Source organism: Amblyomma americanum, chromosome 7 (genome assembly GCF_052857255.1).
Source record: "Amblyomma americanum isolate KBUSLIRL-KWMA chromosome 7, ASM5285725v1, whole genome shotgun sequence".
Classification (NCBI taxonomy): domain Eukaryota; kingdom Metazoa; phylum Arthropoda; class Arachnida; order Ixodida; family Ixodidae; genus Amblyomma; species Amblyomma americanum.
In genome coordinates, this window is record NC_135503.1 from 22,511,282 (window position 1) to 22,531,464 (window position 20,183).

A 20,183-nucleotide genomic window follows, 5' to 3' on the forward strand; every position below is an offset into this window, starting at 1 on the left:
AGGCTGCATGACCCAAAGAAGGGACCATATACTCCAGTGGCATTCACAGGTCGAGGGAAGCGGCCTATGGTGATGGCGCCCACCATCCTGTTAACAATGACACATCCACGAAAAGCACTGTCCAGATGCGGTGTCGTTGTCTGGAACTAAAGGCGGACACGACTGTTGCACTTTGCAAGTTATGTGCTTATCGTGTCGTATCGCGCACCTACGCACTGCTCCGCAGTCTCTTCCTGTACCTGGTGTTTGTCCTCGGCCTGGGAAGCACGTGCCAGCGCTGGGCACTCACCTCGGACTACCTCATCGCCGAAAAGGTAAGCACGTCGTCCCCTGTAATGCAATCTTTAAAAAAAGTTGTTGGGAGAGGCACATGAAGGAAGTTCTTCGCAGGCCTCTGCCATCGGCGTTATGGTGCTGTCCGGCCTGTACATCTCCTCCATGTCGGCCTGCTTGGGAGCTCTGTACCTGACGCCCCGCATTCTGCAAAACATGGCGAACGACGGAATTCTACCGTTCAGCAAGCAGCTAAGCATCGGAGTAAGGACCAACCCGCTATGAATGCTCGCGCGCTTAAATTTACCGTCTCGGCTGAACTTCGAGCAGGCTCGTTGCTAATCAGCAGTCAGTCGTTCAGCGCCGAAAAAAATTACGCAAATCGCAGATTTTCAGACCTCGAGTGCATTTTGAACAGGCATTGTTGCTGAGGGTAGAGAAAAGCACGGAATATTTCTGGTAGGTAGCTTAGCGCTGTTCGATGTTGTGCACAGCTTAGCAGCATCATAGTTGACGTTACTGATGATACCATTAAGCTACTGTGGGTGCAACTGTGTGTGGCTGAATAGTTGAAAGCGCGTAAAGCTTCAACTCCTCTGTCCAGCGCTTGAAAATTACTTCGTTACAACAGTTGGTTCGCGGAAAGGCGAATTATGCCTTAGTGCTTGGAAGCAACATGCGGTTCTGCATGTTCTGTTAAGTATAGCCATGGACAAAAAAAGCTTGTGGAATAAGGATTACCAGAAAAAAAACGCTATAACTAGGAGAGTTTAAGCGGATCGTGCTCTCGCGGCTAACACAGGTTAGATTTGTATTTTATCTATTATGAAAATTAAGCATAGAAGCGAAGGGAAAAGAGGCGCTCGTTACGACATACTGTACATGACGGAAGCCAACAGCCACCGCAACTGAATGATCAGGCGTCAGTGAATGACAGGGCACCAGCAGATATTCTGCGCATTCCTACATTAGAATACAAGAAAGTATTCTGGTACGCTACAACCGAGCTCTTCGCCCTCACTGGCGCCACCCGCAGAGGGGCCCCAACAAGGTTCCGGTGGTGGCGCTGGTGCTCTTCGCGCTCGTCACCTTCCTGTTCATCCTGGCGGGCCAGGTGAACACGCTGGCGCCGCTGGTCACCATCCCGTTCCTGCTGACGTACGCGTGCGTCGAGTACGCCTACTTCTCCATGGCCATGACGTACGACATCCAGCGCAGGCGCAACGAACGCTTCCGCCAGCAGGCGGCCATCATCCGGGCGCAGTCCGCGGACAAGGCCAGCTACGGTGCGCTCGGCGACGCCAAGGTGTGCACTCTGCGCAGCACTTCTCTTATCTGACCGAAAACTCCAACCAGGTACAGTTTTGTGGTGCAGTCTTGTATCAGCCTGATAGCAACAGCTGTTGACTTTCTTGGTCGTCCTTGTCGGGAGGCCAGACAATTAGGCCATCGTTACTCTGCGAGCTTCACGACGAAGCTATTAAGACGCCGAACACTGAATTTACAAACACAACTGTCAGTCACCCAAGTGCCTGGTTTCTTTATAAATTTTTTGCTTGGATGTGCAGAGCTGAACGCAGGCGGCGTACTTGTCTCAAATTGTCTTCGCTCTCTTATGTCGTCGATGTTGGCGTAGTTCCTACTGCACAAATCCGCCGCGGTGGCCCAGTAGCTTTGGCGTTCAGCTGCTGACCCCAAGGTCGCGGGATCGAATCCCGGCCGCATTCCGATGCAGCGAAACGCAAAAACGACCGTGTACTGTGAAGTCCATGTTAAAGAAGCCCAAGTGGTCTACATTAATTCGGAGCGTCCGCTATGGCGTCCCTCATAACCCAATGTGTCGCGTTGTGTTGGGTTTCATGGCACATAGGCAACTCGGGCCATCATGAGCCAAACTCAAGGCATAGGGAAATAGTTTTCTGCAGAATTTTTTGGAACTATTAATTATCGGTGTTGCACCCAATGTGTCGCTTCGGGGCGGTAAACCCCCCATATACCAATGCCATCTGCACAGACAGCACAGTTCGAAGACGAGGGAATCGTACACTGGTTCAAAAAAATTCGTTGGAGGCACATAGATATGAAGATCTTAATGGGGCTCTGAAACACCTTCCGAGGAGAGCACATCAACTCGATCAATCACTACACTGTGCTGTCATGAAAACCCGAGCCAAATAACACTTCTACACGCAGCAGCGGACCCACAATCAAGCGCGAAAGTTGGCGAGCGCTTCCTGGCGACTTTTTCATGCTCCCACCCTCCTCCGTCGCTCGCATCTGCGTATACAAGTTGAGAGGTGGCTATTGGTTAGATTTGTTCCTACGTCGCGCAGCTACCGTGGCCGCGGCCAATAATGCGCGTAGCTCCGGCGGGTGAGGAGGATCCGCTCCCGGAGGTGGGGCCGGCGGAGGACCGCCGACCTTCCAGCGTGCAAAAAGTGACGAGAGGGAAAGCCGCGAAGGCGCTAAAATTCAGATTTTTGACTACATAACTCAGCTTCTAGAACGCGCATTAAAAGAATTCTTGCTGGACAATATTCGTGAAGCGGCGTGCTTTAATTAACATCCCCCACATACTGAAACTTTATTAGTGCCCCTTTAAGTGCGGGAAGGCGAAAGCCGTTTGCGACTCATTGCAGATTTTAATTTGCCGCGCTTGAATTCATTTTACGACAAAGAGCGTGGCGGGAGGAAGCGGTGACGTCACGCTGTTGCATCTGATGTGACGTCTCTAGGTCGAATGTAAATACCATTACTGTATATAAACCTTAACTAACCCCTGTATCAGCACCACAGCTGATCGATCGAAACGACGACAGCAGAACTCGAGTAATTTACAATCTCCGCCATCCCCTGCTGGATCGATTCTTCTCCCGTTACTCTCGGCTTTCCCATTTCTCATCAGGTTTTGGCAAGGCGCAAGTGTCTTAGTAATTAAAATAGCTCCGCATACGCGTGTGAGGTAGGAGGTGGGTTGTAATTCTATGCAGTACCACGTGCGATGCACTCCAGGCTGGCATTCCACCCTACCGAGACTGCGACGGTAACTGGACACTGGCTTACTCGCCTGGGCTCTGCTTTGTGTGCTGTCCTCCTCTATCTGAAGCAACAATTCTTAGCGGTTTTTCTCCTAAACCTTTTTAGTTCCCGAGTTGACTTCCGGCACGTGCCAAGGTACCAAGTCATGTTGCGATCACGTGACATAGGTAGCGATGTAACGGACGGACGGTCACCGCGAGTATAAGCCATTAAAGGCTTTCGCCCTAATACAGAAGAGGTGCTGGAATCGGCAACGCGCTACCGTGCTGCGACCCCCCTAAACACATTCGCCGTGTAAACTCAGTCGTAGGCAGCAATAAGTATCGCTCATCATGGACGTAACAGTGACGCAAAATGAGCCCGCACTGCATGGCAGCCAGAACTCGGACATCTTTGCTGGGGTCAGTTTAATGTGCCTTCCACGTTCTGTGGATGATCCCAACGAAGCTGAGTTCATGTTGCTTCATGAAAACTTTTGACTGCTTCCGTGCGCACGTGTAAAGGATTCCTTACTTAGGCCACCCCTGTACGGATGCCTCTTTCGAGAATCGTTCGTACCGATCAGGATACCTGCGTTACTGGTTAACAAAAGTCTGCATGTACACTGCCGGGCGCTCTCGAGATGACTCAATAAGTAAGGCTACTGTGGGCATTTCTACGACAGTTCCACTGATGGACTCGGTCATCGCTGCGTAAAGGAAACGGTACAGAACGGTGGTAACAGCAAGGTTGCCCACCATGACTCCAGACGCAGTCCCGCGGTAGGCAGACCAGTGCCAATGTAGTGCTTCCAAAAGATTTTAAGGCGACAGCTCCAATCTCGCGACGCGTGGCCTTTTCCAAAGACTGTACTTTGCAGAGGACCGGCATCGCCACAAGCGCACTGTTCGGTGTTTTAGCGCTACTTCACTAGCAAAGATGAAAAACCCGTGGCATGTGGGAAGCCTCAACCTTGTCCCCTTTGACTGAGCACCAGCGGCGAAGGCCTTGGGAAGCTGTTCAGTCAACGCGCGGAACCGGCACGCTCCCTCCCCGGGGTGGGGAGTGTGCGGGAGGCTCACGCCGCCGCCGGTAGACCGGCGGAGCTGCCACTTCCATGTTCCCTCTCGATCTGCCCGCCGCCGTTGCCCCAGGAAACGGACTCTCCCCCTGGAATCGCCAGCGCGAGAGAGCCATCGGCGCCGGAATCAAGCCGCGTCCTCGTGGCAAACAAGCCAGCTCTTTAGGCACCCCGCGCAAACCACCCACGCAGCCAAGTGCGAGAACCCAGCACATGTGCGGAAAGGCCGGCATCCGCAAGGTGGAGAGCTTCGCTTTGCGAATTGTTACGAGCATAATTTAGCTAAGCGCAGAGGTGCGCCACATATTGCCCGCATTTATGTCGCGAGGACGCCACAATACGGCATCGTTCGCTGACTGCGATAGGCCCAAGCTCCAAAACTTGGAACAGCTAGACATAAGCGCATGAAGGTGCTAAGGGATTAGGCTCCTTCATACACATAGCTTGCACCTTGCACCGCCGTTACAGCAGCCGCCATGTTGGCGAAGCAGGAGCGCAGTGGGAAGCTAGCCAGTTTCTATAATCCGCCTATCAACCCGTGCTCCGACCTGCGCCTTGGAAGATATGCATTGTTCACTATTCTGGTTTCGGTAACTTCACGTGCGAGGCATCTATAATTACGTTTTCAATTTCGCATTTGAAGATAAAGCGGATGTGCCCAGGACGCATCCAGACAAGTTTCGCAATACCTAACCCCTTTTGTTGCACAAGCAGGTAGCGATCTCACGCAATTCATCTGTGGTTTCAACAGTGAAAATCAGTAGTGTACGCTTGTAAACAGGCCATGAGGACATACATGTAGGACTCGTCACCTGGTGCAGGTTCCAACCAGTGACCTGGACCAGCTGTTTCCAGAACGCGTCCATGACAAGACGGCCATACCGCGTGACCACAGCAGTGTAACCACAACAGAATCGCCGGTCACTTCACCAGATGAGCACAGCTCCATACGCAGTGCGGAGAGCAGGGATTCAAACGTCGACCAAGCTAGGGACCAGCAATCCATGACTGACAAGACTCATCTACTCTCCAAAGGTGAAGGAGTGACAAGCCCAGGACTCCTGCGATTGTGCTAAACACAGGATGTGTGCAAATTATCCTTGTTCTTGTAAAGGTATCGAAAATGGAAACCATAATCACGTACGTGGTTGATGGCCTGAGGGAAATATAAGTGCCGCTACCACCAGAAAAAACTCTAGGTTTGTCACATGTTCACGACTTCAATAATGCAAAAACTGCCAGTGAAAGTAGAATTTAGTGTCCAAAACAATTTGCTACCGCAATCAACATTCACAAAGTGTTTTGAGCACATGCACCTTGATGACAGAGCAAGTATATTTATTAGTTTGGGCATTAATAAAACAGCAAAAAACAATATTGCCCTGCCCACAGCACAAGTACATTCATTAAGAAAAAATGACCTGTTGGCACCTCAATGTTACAGCATACAATATCATGGGGGGTGGATTGCCAAACACGGCATGCCAAAACATAGCCTCTGGAATGCCCTAGGCACGATTATTCTCTATGACTTTCCTTTCCCCAGTCAGCGAGTGTCATGGCTAGTAAATCAGTCAAATGAACAACTTAAGCAGTGTTGAGTCAGTGTGCACGCAAAGCACACACCTCGAGCACTGCGACATCTTGTGCGTATTTTTTCTCGATGAAATCATCCAGGACACAATCATTGCTTGCAGGAATGCACCTTGCAAGGAAAGAAAGGTCAGAAATGGAAGCAGCACCTAATTGCTGCATAGTGCTGTCATGCCCACAACTTTCTTCGTGCTGTACACAGCAGCTTGTGCTTTTGTATGTTGCATGTTCCGAAAGTTTATCCAATACAAGCCACCCCTGATTCATCCCACAACAGAATTCAATTGCACCAAGTTCGATTCAAGACACATGGCTCCCTAATATGACTGCAACTTTTCATACAAGCCATTAAACAAACCTGCACTTCTTGGGGCACTAACCACTGGCTCAACTATGCTCATTTCAGGCCGAGGCCCATGGCCCGAGATATCGAAGAAATCAAACACCTGGTATGCGAAACTCTGCAATCGCTGGGTTGCGGCGCTTGGGGTAAGTCGGAGTCCTGCCGGGAGGATAAGCATGTGTGCCCGTCTCACACCGTATCTCCCAATTGCTGTCCTCAGATATTCATAAAACTGGCGATTATGTTCCTGGTGCAATGGGGATATGCACTGGCATCCATATTTCTGCTGGTATTCATCTGGTTCTGCATCGGAAGGACCAAGCCAGGTGCTTTCCCAGGTAAATGTTTGACTGCCTCATGTTCATATGCTGTTACAAAGGGGGTACAAGTTTTACAAGGAGCACTGTGTTGAACAGTGAAGGATTTCTTACTTCCGCAAAAACAAACACTAAAAGGCATATTTATAAACTCTGTATTTGGCTTTCCAATCTTGCAACACTGTCCTTTGGGCAAGTACATAAATTCCAGCCAATTATAATGCAAAACCAAGGAAAGAAAGCAAATAATGAAAGATGTTAAACTGCTGATTTGCACTGTGCAACACTTCATTGTTACAGGCATAAAAAAAATGTGCAAGACTCAACTCGTCAGATATTTGCAGGCCAACTTTATCAGAACTAAGCTCCACAGCACACAACAAAAAGGCACTAGTTTACAGCAGGAGCCCTTAATGACAAGTCTAGCTGGCATGGGCAATGGACGTGTACAAACTAAACTTGTGTTTCTGTACTGCATTTACAGGAGTCACTGAGTTCAAGCTGTTCCCATGGCTGCGAAATTTATTCTTGCGGTGCATAGGGTGAGTTCTCTATTTAAAATGAGATAACAAGGAATGACAGCAAAGCTAAGCCATACAAAACCGTGGTTAAACTTGCCAAACTACCAGTGAAGCAATTTGGTAATAGATTTCCTATGACATCAATCAGTGCACCTTAATATCAGTCATAGCGACACGCATTTCACATGCTTTTTGTACTCACAACTGGTTCGCATATGGCATCATGAAAAAGAAAAAGCTACAGCACAAGCAAAGAATGAAACTGCATGCTGACAGCGCTTTGATACTACACACAGCTCGGCTATGTGTTGTCCCAGTCATCAGGCAACCTACACGCACCTAAGCATTTTCCCCACAAGCATCAATGTATTTTATCTTGCTTTTAGTAACCAATTGTCACACCTGAAAACAAAGCTTAGCCTCAGACAAACAAGATTTACTCTGCTAGCCACCCAAAAGAAAGCTTCAAAGTTGTGTGGTAAAATCCGTTCTGCTCTTCCACATAGGAAAAAGCCAACAGACTACGAGCAGATAGTGGTAGCCCCTGCGTGCCCCGGTGTCTCAACGATGGAGTCCCAGCTGAACGATGAAAACGTAGACTACGCATCGCGGCATCGCTACCATCACTCAACCACCCTGCAAACATCGTCCCACTTCCAGCAACACTGTGACGACAGTGAGTGAAACGTGAAGGTTTCAGGCATGGTGGAAGCCCAAAGAAGCTGCCAAAGGGTGTGTGCATGCGAGCACACCACTCTACCATCAGTTCCCAAGGGCAAGATCTCAAGGCGACAAGAACTGACCGATGCTTGACCTTTGTTCATCATTCCTGGTTACAACTGAATGTTTAGCTCAATGTTGAAGGCATTTCACACATCAGCCACAGAGGTACTGTCATGGATAGTCAAGAGTCTGCTGACTTGCTCGTGGTGAACCCCAGCATGTATTAACCCACGAGTGCTTCTTCGATTGCCACAAGACTTGACCAAAGTGTGCTAGTCAGCCTGCAAGTGCTTACATACGTAACACATTTCTACTACTATAATTAAACATATTTAATGGAGCCAGATAAGCTTCATTGTGAGACATCCTTTAAGGTGTGTTTAATGGGTTTCACAAGCTCTTTGACAATTGTCGTAATGCTGGAATACTGGAATGCTATCGTCCTTCCTGGAATTGTAGACCAATGTAGGCCATATTTTCCTAAAGCTTTTAAAAGTGGGGAAAAAAGCACACCACAGTGTTTGCTACAAGCTAGCCATTCATTTTATGGCACATCCCAGTGGGACAATCGAAGCTGGAGCTACATTTGGTGCATTATTTTTGCTCCTCCTATGGTACTAGGATAGCTGATGCGTTTCAGCACAGAACAAGAAACAGTTCGCTCTCTAACAACCTAACATTGACAGGGCATTCACCTGCTATGAAAAACGTATCAAAAGTGGCATATACGAAGGGTTCTTGGTACTAAAGACAAGTGTATCATTTCTACTCATGTACAATACACCTCAGAGCCCACAAAGTGTCAAAGTCTGCGTGTCAATGTGCATGTAATGTGCGTCCTCGAAATGAAAGAGCCCTTTCCTGCTGTGAAAACTGCAACAGCTTCATGTGAAGAAAAAGTGAGATGTACAATAAATTATGGTTATGTTGACATTTGCTTTTGAAAATGTATTCTTTGGCATTCCACGTACACTTCATTGCAACACAACCACATCGCCCAACAAAACCTGTTGGTCAACTGCAAGCGGCTTCAAGCAGACGAGATTACCCACTCCAATTTTAGTGGCCATAGACACAGCCCTCATGGCATTATCAACACTGATGACATTTATTTAGGTCATTTAACTAACATTCTGCAATGCGCCAGTGCCTCTGAATGAACAATACACCAACAATAACGATAGCAATTCCGGAGTACATATAATCAATCAATAATGCTCACTTGGCTTTTATGGGTCATTGGTGGGCTTAATGCTCAGGAACGTCACCAATAAACCTGATCAACACATCATAAGTAGATACTCTTCTTGATCAATAAAATGAAACGCACTATACTTTGGCCACTTGCCAATTCGCTGATGAATAAAGTCAATGAAAGAGAGAGTGCTATCATTTAGGGACACTCCATGTCATTGGGAGCATCAAGGTCTCTGTAGGTGATGAGGTTTCTCGGTTCCCCACGCAGACTTCTGAAACGAAAACATGTGGGTGTCAAACATTCCTCCGCGGCAGCCATCTTCAGACAGTGAAGCCAGGGGTTGAGAAGGGTGGCAGGAAAGTTGCAGCCACAGCCAAGGAGTACAGCATATTTCTTTTTTTTTTTTCAGCAGTGAGCAAAGAGGCAGTGGCTCACTTGCACTGCTAGAGATTTACAATGCCAGTACGAAACAAGCACATGCACATCCTGGTTACTATGTTTCAACCACAATTTTTGCTGGCACTCCCAACCTTCTCTCAAAAGTAGTGGCTGTGGTGATGTACTTCAGCTCAAGCCTCCCAGTCTTTCATTGCAAGCACATTCGAAAGGTGACATGACAATGAATAGAATGCACAAAAATATATGAAAGGCAAGCAATGCTTCAAGTTGGAAAGGTATGCAAGGCTTTCAATCCAAAGGCCACTGCACTTGGTATACAGTCAGTGCCCATGGCAGTATGACACTGCCAGGCAGTGGACAGAGCTACAGAGCGTGTTTACGGAAAGAAAGGTAAGTTTACAAAAGGTCTTTGCTTTCTCTTTTATTGACAATGATGACATTTGATAATGGTTGACACTCAGATGACAACAGACCTAACAATGGGGTTAAGAACTGAACAGTGGTTTCTGTAAAATTTGCAGTACACAACGCTTGAAATACTAGAGAGAAAAAAATCCTGCACTCCCTTGTGCTCATTTCAACTGTACCACCGCAGCACCAGCCACCAGATGAGATGAAGTTATTACACTGAGTTTAATGTCGCCAATAAAGCGATGAAAAACAAAAAAATGCTAAGAAAAATGAATGAAAGATCGCATGGGTCAAGAGAGAGCTGTCACTAAACAGCCTCCCTTCCCATCTTTCCTTTTCCCTCTAAAAGAGTTCCAAGTCCTGTGGCTCATCAAGATCATGATATCCAATCACTTCCCGGGGGTCTGAGCGGAAGCTGAAAAAAAGAAACCGAAAACTTGTCCGTTTTCTCTCGCTTCGCACTCTTTTGGCTCTTCACCAGGTTGCGGTGCACTCGTCACAAAGCACAACCAACACAATATGAAAACGGAGGGCTCCATGAGTCAGGTAGCCTCTCCTTGCCGAAAACGAAACCTTAGTGCAACAACACACCACCGTGAACGCTGGAAATTGCCAGGCATACAAAACTCACCAGAGGCTAATCACTTCTCGCTAAAAGCAAAGCCATCTGGAAGCACCCTTTCCAACAGTCATACACAGACATATTTGTTACATAACACCCCAGTGCTCCATCTGCCGCGTTGTATGTGACAGAGCGTTCAATAAAGTTATAGGCCGCATCCCAAAATGTTCACCTCTGCTAAAAAGTTTTATTGCCTCGATGCTTCAGCCTGACAAATGCAAGGTTTTCTTTATCAGTAACTGTGCGTGCTACAACAGGCAGGCCAAACTGTACCTTTTATACCTACCGTATAAACTCGTGTAAGGGCCACACTTCTTTTTTTACATTCGGGTATGAATTTTGAAGGTGCGGCCCATACAAGAATTTAAAAAAAAATTAAAATTTTTTTCTCTCACTTATTTAGTCCAAAACAGATGATGCAGCTCGCACACTGGCGCGGCCCTTCCACGAGATTATACGGTATTTATCTATTACGAGAAACTTGACTCAACAATCTTTAGCTCAATATTTTTAGCCACGAGACTTTAGCTACCAGAGCATTGTTACAACCAAGCCTGCTTTTATACCAAACCTGATCACTGTGTTGCCTTTATTCACTGCATCTTTAGTTAAGGGAGTAATTGCTCATTAATATCAATCCAAGCGCAGCCATACGACTACCAAGGTAAGCTATACAGCTTTCTTAAAAGCTTCTAGTTGAAGAAAATTTTCAAAAAGACAATTAGAACAGTCATGTGGTTGTGCTTGCTTGTGTGGATTGCTAATGATTACTCCCTTACTTCAAATCTGCTCCATCTTGGATGATTCCCGTAAGAATTGAATACTGTACTCCCATGTTTGAAACGAGTGCACGAAGCATAATGCGCCTCCTGCCATTAGGCATATTCACACGGCAGATTAGCCTTATTACCCTATATACTCAGGTAATGAACCGACCCGCATAATGGCCCCCCTTTTGTCGCTGAGAATTTTTTCTTTTATAAAGCGTTCCTCAGTTTTGGCGTTGTCTGCAGCGCAGATGTTGAGGGCGCCAAGATGCTGCGCACCGATAACATCACTGCGTGTTTATCTTTTGGCAAGAGCTCCTGAGGATGGAGGGAGGGGGCTCGGCGTACTTGGCAGAGCGCCAAAATGTTGGGCGCCTTTGAGAGAAGCACCAACGACGGTGGCTTGCTGGGCACACTGCTGTAAGCTTGGAGAGCCGGTGAGCACTCCAGCATCAGAGAGGAGAGGAGCGTAGCAGTTTAAACCAGAACACTATAAAACATCCTCTACACTGAAATGCTATGCAGGAAGCAGCACCTTCAGACTGCCAAGCGATTTAGAGAGCTCAAGATCGGGAGTGAAAATGCCTAAACCCTCATCACAGCTAAGGCTTAAACATTCACACTGCGCACTACTCATAACCGTCCTGCAAGTTTTTTTTAACCTCGCGTAAAATACGCACACCTCCTTCGGGCTGGGTTCCCAAGAATGTTTGCTTTATCTCAGTGCAACTGGTCGGCTCGAGCAGCTATCACAAAATCGTCGGATCGCACAGTGATACAGCAAACACCTTCCTTAGTGAAGGATACCAAACACCAGCGACATGAACAGGCCTGACTGCGTGCTCTCGTTGATGACGGGTGGACGGGCGGACATGATATAAAATTTCGACTCCCCGGATGTTTTTTTTTTCCTGCGTAATGACCCCTCCCCACAAATTGAAGTCAACTTTTCTGGAAAATAAAAGGTGGGCTCATTGCGCGAGTATATATGGTATAATAGTACTATCAATGTGCATATTTTGAAGTTGAAGTTTATTTTGCAACAAAGTGTTGCGAGGAAGGCCAGGGAAAACGCTGTATAAAACCAACTTTTGCCATAGAACCAAAGCAGTTTTGCTCCTTGTGCACACCGGAGGTTGAGCGAAATAAGCTGTGAAGCTTTTATTGACAGAATCACTTCATTTTATGCCTGTGCCACAGTACTTTTGTACGTACTAAGCAAGTGTTAAAAGAACGCTCAACTGTGTTTTTCCTGAAAACTATAAGAAACGTGTGCAATAGCTAATAGTGAAATTCATAAAACAAAGGAAACACTATTTCTGAGTCTAGTTCATATTATATCTCCTTAACATTAATTATTTTTTGAAGTACTATTTTGGAAACATACGAGTGGTTAAATTTACCATGAGGAGACTTCCCTAAAAAATGCGGCTGGAACAAAAAACATATTTGGTAATAACTGTGAATCCCTAAATAAGAACAGCAGATCACATTGCTAAAAACTGACCCTCACAAGCCAGCTAGAGGCAACAAGCAAAAAAATGTCAGCAACTCACCGCCCATAATTGTTTCTTTTGAATCCAGACCGGTACATATCTGGGAAGTTGCGGCCACCAAACCCTGCAAGAATAGCAAACCTTGTTCACATGTTGGATCACAACTGAGGCGCTGCTCCTCATCCAATACCAATTCCTGGCTACAAATTCCCAACCAATTTCTGACTGAAAACTCTTTCATCCAAATCACTTCTTCTCCAATGACCCACTCTGTGGACTATCACTGTATTTACTCAAATGTAATGAGTTTTCTTTTTTTTTTTTCAGGAAAAATGGCAGCAAAAACTCACTCGTCGCATTATAACTGAATATTATGCAGACATAAAGGCAAACTGTATCTCATTTACTCACATTTTGATTGATGCGTTGTATATGTCGGCACAAAAAATTTGTGAAATGAAAAAGCAGGAAAAAAAAGAAGCTGTGGTGCTGCCGCAGTGAGAAACTCGTCACCATAGAACGACCACTTGCACACCAAGTGCGAATTCGCACTTTTTGTACGAGCTTTCATTCTGTTCTACTGGTGGGCATCCTCAAAGTCCGTAGCATTGCCAGTATTGCCAGTTAATGGCAGTACACCATTTTGAGTGAAAGCTTGGTGCGAAAAGGCGTTCTTGCCAATTTCCTCGGTCTTGGCACCAGATGTACTTTTTCGAACTCCTATTGAGATCACTTACCCTGCCCTGAACTTGGGGCTTGAAATTTTAATGCTGCCTAGAGAGTCACTGACATTCAGAAGTGTTGTAGCAGGTGTTTTACAATGAAAGTTCCCTTCGCTGGCTCCTCTCCTGAAGCCAGGTGCCGTGCTATCTAGAACAGTGCAACTCACCACACCACCCAACAAGTGTTGACAACACGCCCAAATGTGCCATAGCAGGCGCAAATCGACATGTTCCCCCCCCCCCCCCACTTGTTTCGTAAACGCAAAGTTGGCTCTCTGTACAATCGTGGTCGTGCTACGTTCGGCTAAATAAAGTAATTCAACCACTTGAACCGCACAGCATTCACCTCTACCATACAGCAAAACTATAACCTCAGACGCTGCAGGGCCTGTTTTCGACAGACTTCCTGGCCCTTGCGGGCCCATGCCTCTTCCCCTCTTTGTCTCCTACTCGTCCCCCATGGCAAATCCGTTTGCCATGGTTTGCAGATCGCCACTGACAGGACGAGTGCAGCCAAAAGGAGCGGGCTTGGAGCCCACTGCCCAGGCCTCAAGAACAGGCCGCTAAGAGCCAGGACTATCCAAAGGTGGACACAACAGCAAGCCATCCTGAACAGGTTCGCCCGGAGTGTGGCGAGGATGCCGGGTCAGTGCAAGCCACCCTGTCTGGTGCTGATGATGGAGGCCCTGGACGACAAGCCTACTTACTACGCAGAGCACGGAAAAAAGCAGCAACAGTTTCGAATTGTGGGCAGCAACCTCAGTGATAAGGTCAGAGTAGAGGAGAGAGGCCAGTCAGAGGAGGACCTGAAAGAGCAGCCCCCCGCGCCTACTGCTCCCTTGCAGCCAGGCAGACCGGCCGGAACTATGAAGCAGTAGGCATCTGCATGCCACCTGCTGCCTTACCCTGTGACCAAGATCACAACTGAGCAGCCCTAATCACTGCCTTTCCCCAGGTGGATGGCCCCGCAGAGTGGGACAGGTTGGGTCATGGGGGAAGGGGTGCGTGACTAAACGTTGTGGAACACGGGCCCTACAATGCTCAGTAGTAGACTGCCACGGCCTTGACGCATTGCACCAGCAAATCAAACGCCTCAGGCTGCAAGAAGCCAAAGCATCCATACCTGGGAATCCGCCGGGGTGACCTCTGCCAAACCCAAATGGTGGTGGCGGTGGGAATCCGCCATGGAAGGGACCCATCATTCCATGCCCCTCCGGTCCACCCCCACCACCACCACGGCCTACACCAGGGCCTCCCCTGTTGGCCGGGTGTTCGGGCAGTTGCGGCCGCTTGGGGTCCAAGAGGTAGTTGTTGAAGTACTCCACCTGCACATGTAGATGTGCTCTCTGGGTGGTTGCTTTCCAAAAGCCCTTAACTAGCCATGCAGGCAGCTGCTGAGCCAAGCAGTGGGGCTCCTTCTTGCTCAGAGGTCTTTAGGTTCTTCTACAGACTCTTTAAACCGTGTGACAGACCATGTTTCTCAAGGTCTGAAGTTTTATTCCTGAGCACCAAAGTTCAAAAGGAGCCTCAGTGCATGGTAAACTGTTTTGGGCAGCGGCAAAGCGGCCAGGGTACCTATGAGGACCACCATACAGAGTGATGCACATGATCTGAAGACAGCACTACAGGACGGGCAAATAAGAACGTTCAATATATAAAGTGAAACTCGCATGTGTTTATTAAAAATATTTTGGAACAGTTAGATGTAGCCAATAATCCGTAATATCCGTATTTTTATATCGAGGTTTGACTCCATAACAAACAAACAGTGTGAAGCAAAGTTCCTGACCTCTTTGCGCACTTCCTCCACCTTCTCAGCGTGCTTGTTGAAGATGTGCTTGCGGACAAACTCAGGTCCCTTGAACTTCTTGCCCGATAGCGGGCAAAGCCACTTGTCCTTGGAAAGCTCCTGAGTGTTGGCCGCCACAAATTTTTCAACCTCCCTGGAGTATGCACTCTGGTCAAGGAAACAGCCTGAGCGACAACTGTTCTGCCTGACACAATAAACAACGAACCCACACCTCGTCTCAGGGTGAAAACGAATTCAATGGCTGAGTTCTGCACGTACGGTGGCAGTACGCATCAAAAACGTAACTCGGGTACTTTGTATTTTCATTCCTGCTTTTTTCATTCATAGGATGGCTACAAGGCCGTAACATGGAGGCAAAGGTTTAATTGGACAACACCGAATTTCCCTCTAAGCCCCAAATGTCGGCGCATATATTTCCTAGACTTAACTATTGTTGTTTGAGCGTGAGCAATATAGGAACATGGAACAAACTGGAAGCTTCAAGGTGACCAGCAGAAGAAAACTTCAGCATGGCTTGCCACAGCACAGCATTTCCATCGCCACAACGACAGGTAAAAAAAAAGAATACTTGCTATGCAAAATATTCAGCGTGAGCCATCAGTAATTTCTTTTCCATTTCTCCACAACAATCCCCTCGTAAAAAAAAGGAAGGATAAAAGGCTCATTATCCAATTTGCAAGCAAATTCAAGTCAGAATAAGAATCTTAGTTTAAAGGATACGCCTCAGCATCTTTCCTGCCCAGTCTGTTCGCCTCCTCTTCACTGAGCTTGGTTGACGGCTGGAGGAAAGGCGCAATCTTGCTTTCAAAGTGGCTGATGTAGTCGGCCACTGCAATGCAAAAAACAAAACTGTAAGACTACTGAAAGCACCGATGAAAGAAGTTGTCACTTCAGCCTGCTTCAGTTCCAATTATTCACTTCAATTTATTGCAAGCAAAAGCCTGACAGCTCCCAAAAACTGGCAAAAAGAGCAAACAGCTACTCATCAGATGTGGAAACTTATCAAATGTGCACTTCTGTCATGTACCAATGAAAGAACGGCTGCTGCCAGTAACACCGCCTAAGTGTGTGGTGCAGATGCCACAACACTGAGTAGTAACACAGGTAGGCAGAGGGAAGTAGAAAGGCCACCAAGAGAAGGAAACCTGTGAAACCTGTGCAAGAGTACCCTGAAGGTCTACACAGTGCCACACAAGTGAAAGCTAATCAATTGGCATCAGAGTTCAATGAGTACTAAAAACAGCCCTGGGACCTTCATTCCAAAAAAATGTATTTCCAGGGACATCGCTCAAATAAATTGAAAGCTGGGAAGAGACAGCAAAAAAGAAAGAATAAAGTCTGGTTGCGCAACCCTTCTCTTACCTTCCTGCTGTGTGACCTTGCTGGAGGGCGGTGACCCCCGGGCATGCATGATACCGCAGCGGTTGGGCATTTCGTCTTCGCTGGCATACTCGCTGTGATTGTAGTAGTCCACTGAGTGAACCACCCGCAGGTACACCAGTAGGCGGTCTAGGACCTGAACAGGATGCACAATGCAGCATGGTGCCATTACACTGCCATGACCCCCAAAGCTCCAACATGTTGGAAGGGACACGCAGTAGTCTCCTCGGGGTCCCAGTTAGGCTACCAACTTTCTAACGAAGGAAGTTGTGAGTGCCCAGGATTGGCATGACAGACAATGGGCAATTAAAAAAATAAAAGTGAGTTAAGGGTTGGAAAGAACAAAAACAAAAATAAGAAATCACTGTGCCAACAAATTCACTTTGATTTCTGCAGTTTAAAGCAGCATTTGCTAGTCCATTTACATAAAGGCAAGTAGACCGCAAAAAAAAAAAAAAGAAAGAAAGAACATGGGGAGGAAGGGGCCTCTTACAGACAGGATCACAGCAAAGGCAGCCCGACTTTTCTGTGCAACCCTGGTGCAGCGCAGTAGGAGTGCACGTGAGGGTCACCAGGTCCAAATCGAGGAAAAAGGCCCAGCCCTACCGGGGCAAGGCTGGGCTCAGAACTCTTTACGTCAAGTTGGGATGGTGTGTCATACCCACGTCCACCAATTCAGTTAATAATAAAATTATTATTATTATTAAAGTCAGCAGCTCAGGCCTGTTCTCTTAACCATCGACAGCCTGAGTCACTTTGTGACATTAAACCCCAAAAAACCATCTTAACCATCCTATAAATGCAGTCATATTTGGCAACATGAAAAAGTACCTGGTCAACAAAATCTTCATAGCAGGCAAAAATTAGTGGCTAAATTGTTAGCAAGTTGGGACATGCGTTGCAGCTCACGCACGCTGTTATGCACCGATAGTCGCCTGCATTTACATTACACGAAATGCAAGGAAGGTAAATTGCCAGGATGTGAAAAATGCTGACACTGAATGTGAAGAGGCCGCGTCACCTTGCCAAATGCACATTTTTACCTTTATGAGCATCTCATCTTTCTCCTGATTGGCCGCAGCAGATGGGTCTTCAGCATCCGCAGTCTCCTCTCGCTCAGCGGCTCCCCCCAGAAGTTCCTCTTCCTCTGCAGAGGCTTCTTCAATCAGGTAGTCTGTGATGTTCTTCAGCAGGGGGTTCTTGGAAGCCACACCAAAGCCCTACAAATTCCTCAAATAAATGTAACAACTGCTATGCACACACCAGATAGGTCATGCCTGCAGAAAGGAAAATATATATATATATATTTTAAGCCTTGGTTTATGAACTGTATGAAGGTGTAGAAAAAGAAACAGGATTCCAATCACAAAAGAAGTTACCACAAAACATACCCACCAATTCTCTCAACGGCATGAATGGAAAGCACAGTACGGTAGTTGCCCAGGTTCAATAGAACTCGGGAGAGACAACACTGAATAGACAAACAAGGCACTATGCATACAGGATATGAGGTGCACAGGTATGGGGCATGCCTGTATGCCCCCTAGATGTGTCCAGCTGCTGCATGATGTGTTCTGGTTAGTGCTATATGCAACCACCCATTAATCCTTGCTGGACGTGCCCCAAATTGGTGGTGACCAAAATCTGGGTGAGTTGGTAATGCAGCACTATAGAAAAGCAGCACAAAAGACAGTCACACACCTAAGAAGGGCCAAGATGAGCCCAGACTCTCAAAGTGAAGTTTTATTAACAGCGCCTTGTTTGTCTGTTTCTGCTTCTTTTATTACTGTTAAAACTACACAATTTGACCACATAATCCACATCCCCAATCCTTGTTGAGATTCCTAGAGCACCACTCTGCACCTTCTATCGAAAGATATACAAGACCTTCAAATGCCACTACATACCAATTTCGAGTCTGTACAAAGCAGAAACTCCACTTTCTAGTCCACCAAAAAATCGAACAGTTTCACGGATCATTTGACTACCCTGTAGCCAGCTGCACAATGGGAACATCTGGTGACATCCATACGCACCCAGCACAGCAAGAGCAGGAAGCTTGCATTCTATTCCATCAGGTGCCACTACTGTGCCTTGAGCATACGTCATATTATGCGATCTACTCACTTCGATGGGGACCCTTGCACTGTGGCTTTCACTGTTGCTGAATGAGTGAGAGCTGCTGTCGGTAACAAGCCAGTATGGACAAAGCTGTAATAAAAGAAAAAAAAAACTACTTACCTCAGTTACAGGAGGTTGGCCACTAGCTGCATTGTTGGCAGGGTCGGTGCCAGCTTCTGGCAGAGTCCAGAGGCCCCGATGGTTGTCAAGGTTGTGCACAATGCGTGCTGCAAGCTTGATGTCTGATCGAATCACCTGCTTGTGCGAAGCGATGCCATTCACTGACCGGATTCGCCGGCTTAAGTCCCGGTTCACGATGGCACCCAATTCACAGTCACGCAACTGAAACAGCAGGATAAAATTTTTACTTTTCCTTCTTATCACCAAAATGACATGAGCAGAGAATAAGCTAAGCTGTTCGAGACACATGGAAAAGTAAATTTTAAAAAGAGTGACAGCCATTACGGATACCTTGTGACTAAAAAAAACTGTTTCCAGGCTCAGCAAGTCTTACATTAATTTCTCCAAATTCCTTCGAGTACCGCCATTTGTTTGTTCAATTTGTGCTTTCAATGTAATCGGCTCACAATGTAATGCCATTGTTCTGGGTACCATGAAAAACTTGTCACAAACATGCTGCTTCACTTTAATAATGAGGGCAAGTGAAAACCGAAGCATGAGAGTTGCTAAGCTCTTTACACACATTCAACAGATGCTCAACCACCACGACATTTTAGACAACCTTGTGAGCACACAAAGAACGGTCACTAACCAAAGTGGGACGGACCCTATTTAAGTGCAATGCTGTCTATGAAGAAACCAGGCAGAAGCTGAGTCAAGGAAAAGCCGGCTGGCACCAGGCCTCACCCGAATGTTGTTTAGGTTCCAGCAGATTTCCTTGATGTTGACGGTGCGCTCAAACGTCACCCAGCCCCGACGGAAAAAGCGCCGCTCAGGCTGAGGGTCGGCAATGGCCACCCGCAGGAAGCCAGGATAACGCTTGCACATCTGCATCCCATTGTACACAGTATGAATTGGAACGTACGAAAAAAAAAAAGGTGCATCTGACAACTGATATGTGATATGGTGACTGACATTTGATTAACTGATGAAATGTTGATCTGATAAGCATAGCTGACACCTAAGTCCACATTCAGCAGTAGACATACCAGCCCTGCTACAACATGAAAAAAAAACTGACGAGAAACCATCAAGCATTTAAAGAGCAGTCCAATGCTTGTACATGTTAAACTGCTGTAGCTTGAGCTCTTTTGCAACACTAAAAAAAAGTTCATTTTAGTGACGTGGTGCATGGTAGGATCTACTTGGCTCACACAGAATTGTGAAAGTTGAAGCAAGAAATTGAACAGCTTCTTTCTTTGCCCATA

The 20,183-nt window shown here is 46.9% G+C and overlaps 2 protein-coding genes across 6 annotated transcripts in view; one reads left to right on the forward strand and one right to left on the reverse strand.

Moving 5' to 3' along the window:
• The window catches only part of LOC144098679 (solute carrier family 12 member 8), a 57,898-nt gene extending 49,096 nt beyond the window's left edge, over nucleotides 1-8,802 (forward strand). Inside the window, exons 8-15 of the mRNA XM_077631492.1 lie at nucleotides 227-314; nucleotides 391-537; nucleotides 1,310-1,579; nucleotides 5,194-5,407; nucleotides 6,372-6,454; nucleotides 6,529-6,646; nucleotides 7,110-7,167; nucleotides 7,653-8,802. Coding sequence (XP_077487618.1) covers nucleotides 227-314; nucleotides 391-537; nucleotides 1,310-1,579; nucleotides 5,194-5,407; nucleotides 6,372-6,454; nucleotides 6,529-6,646; nucleotides 7,110-7,167; nucleotides 7,653-7,830 — 1,156 coding nt within the window. The 3' untranslated portion in view covers nucleotides 7,831-8,802. The remainder of the gene's footprint in view (nucleotides 1-226; nucleotides 315-390; nucleotides 538-1,309; nucleotides 1,580-5,193; nucleotides 5,408-6,371; nucleotides 6,455-6,528; nucleotides 6,647-7,109; nucleotides 7,168-7,652) is intronic.
• Nucleotides 6,763-20,183, reverse strand: part of Ars2 (arsenic resistance protein 2) — a 49,615-nt gene continuing 36,194 nt past the window's right edge. For 2 of the 5 annotated variants that reach the window (XM_077631489.1, XM_077631491.1), the window contains 9 exons: nucleotides 19,663-19,803; nucleotides 18,916-19,137; nucleotides 17,718-17,894; nucleotides 16,657-16,810; nucleotides 16,015-16,123; nucleotides 15,274-15,427; nucleotides 14,608-14,809; nucleotides 12,823-12,886; nucleotides 6,763-9,338 (listed from right to left, as the gene is read on the reverse strand). In XM_077631489.1, the coding sequence (XP_077487615.1) occupies nucleotides 9,263-9,338; nucleotides 12,823-12,886; nucleotides 14,608-14,809; nucleotides 15,274-15,427; nucleotides 16,015-16,123; nucleotides 16,657-16,810; nucleotides 17,718-17,894; nucleotides 18,916-19,137; nucleotides 19,663-19,803 (1,299 nt within the window). In that variant the 3' untranslated portion in view covers nucleotides 6,763-9,262. Of the gene's footprint in view, nucleotides 10,293-12,822; nucleotides 12,887-14,607; nucleotides 14,810-15,273; nucleotides 15,428-16,014; nucleotides 16,124-16,656; nucleotides 16,811-17,717; nucleotides 17,895-18,915; nucleotides 19,138-19,662; nucleotides 19,804-20,183 lie in introns of all 5 variants that reach the window. The other 3 variants (XM_077631488.1, XM_077631487.1, XM_077631490.1) reach the window with 3 other exon arrangements.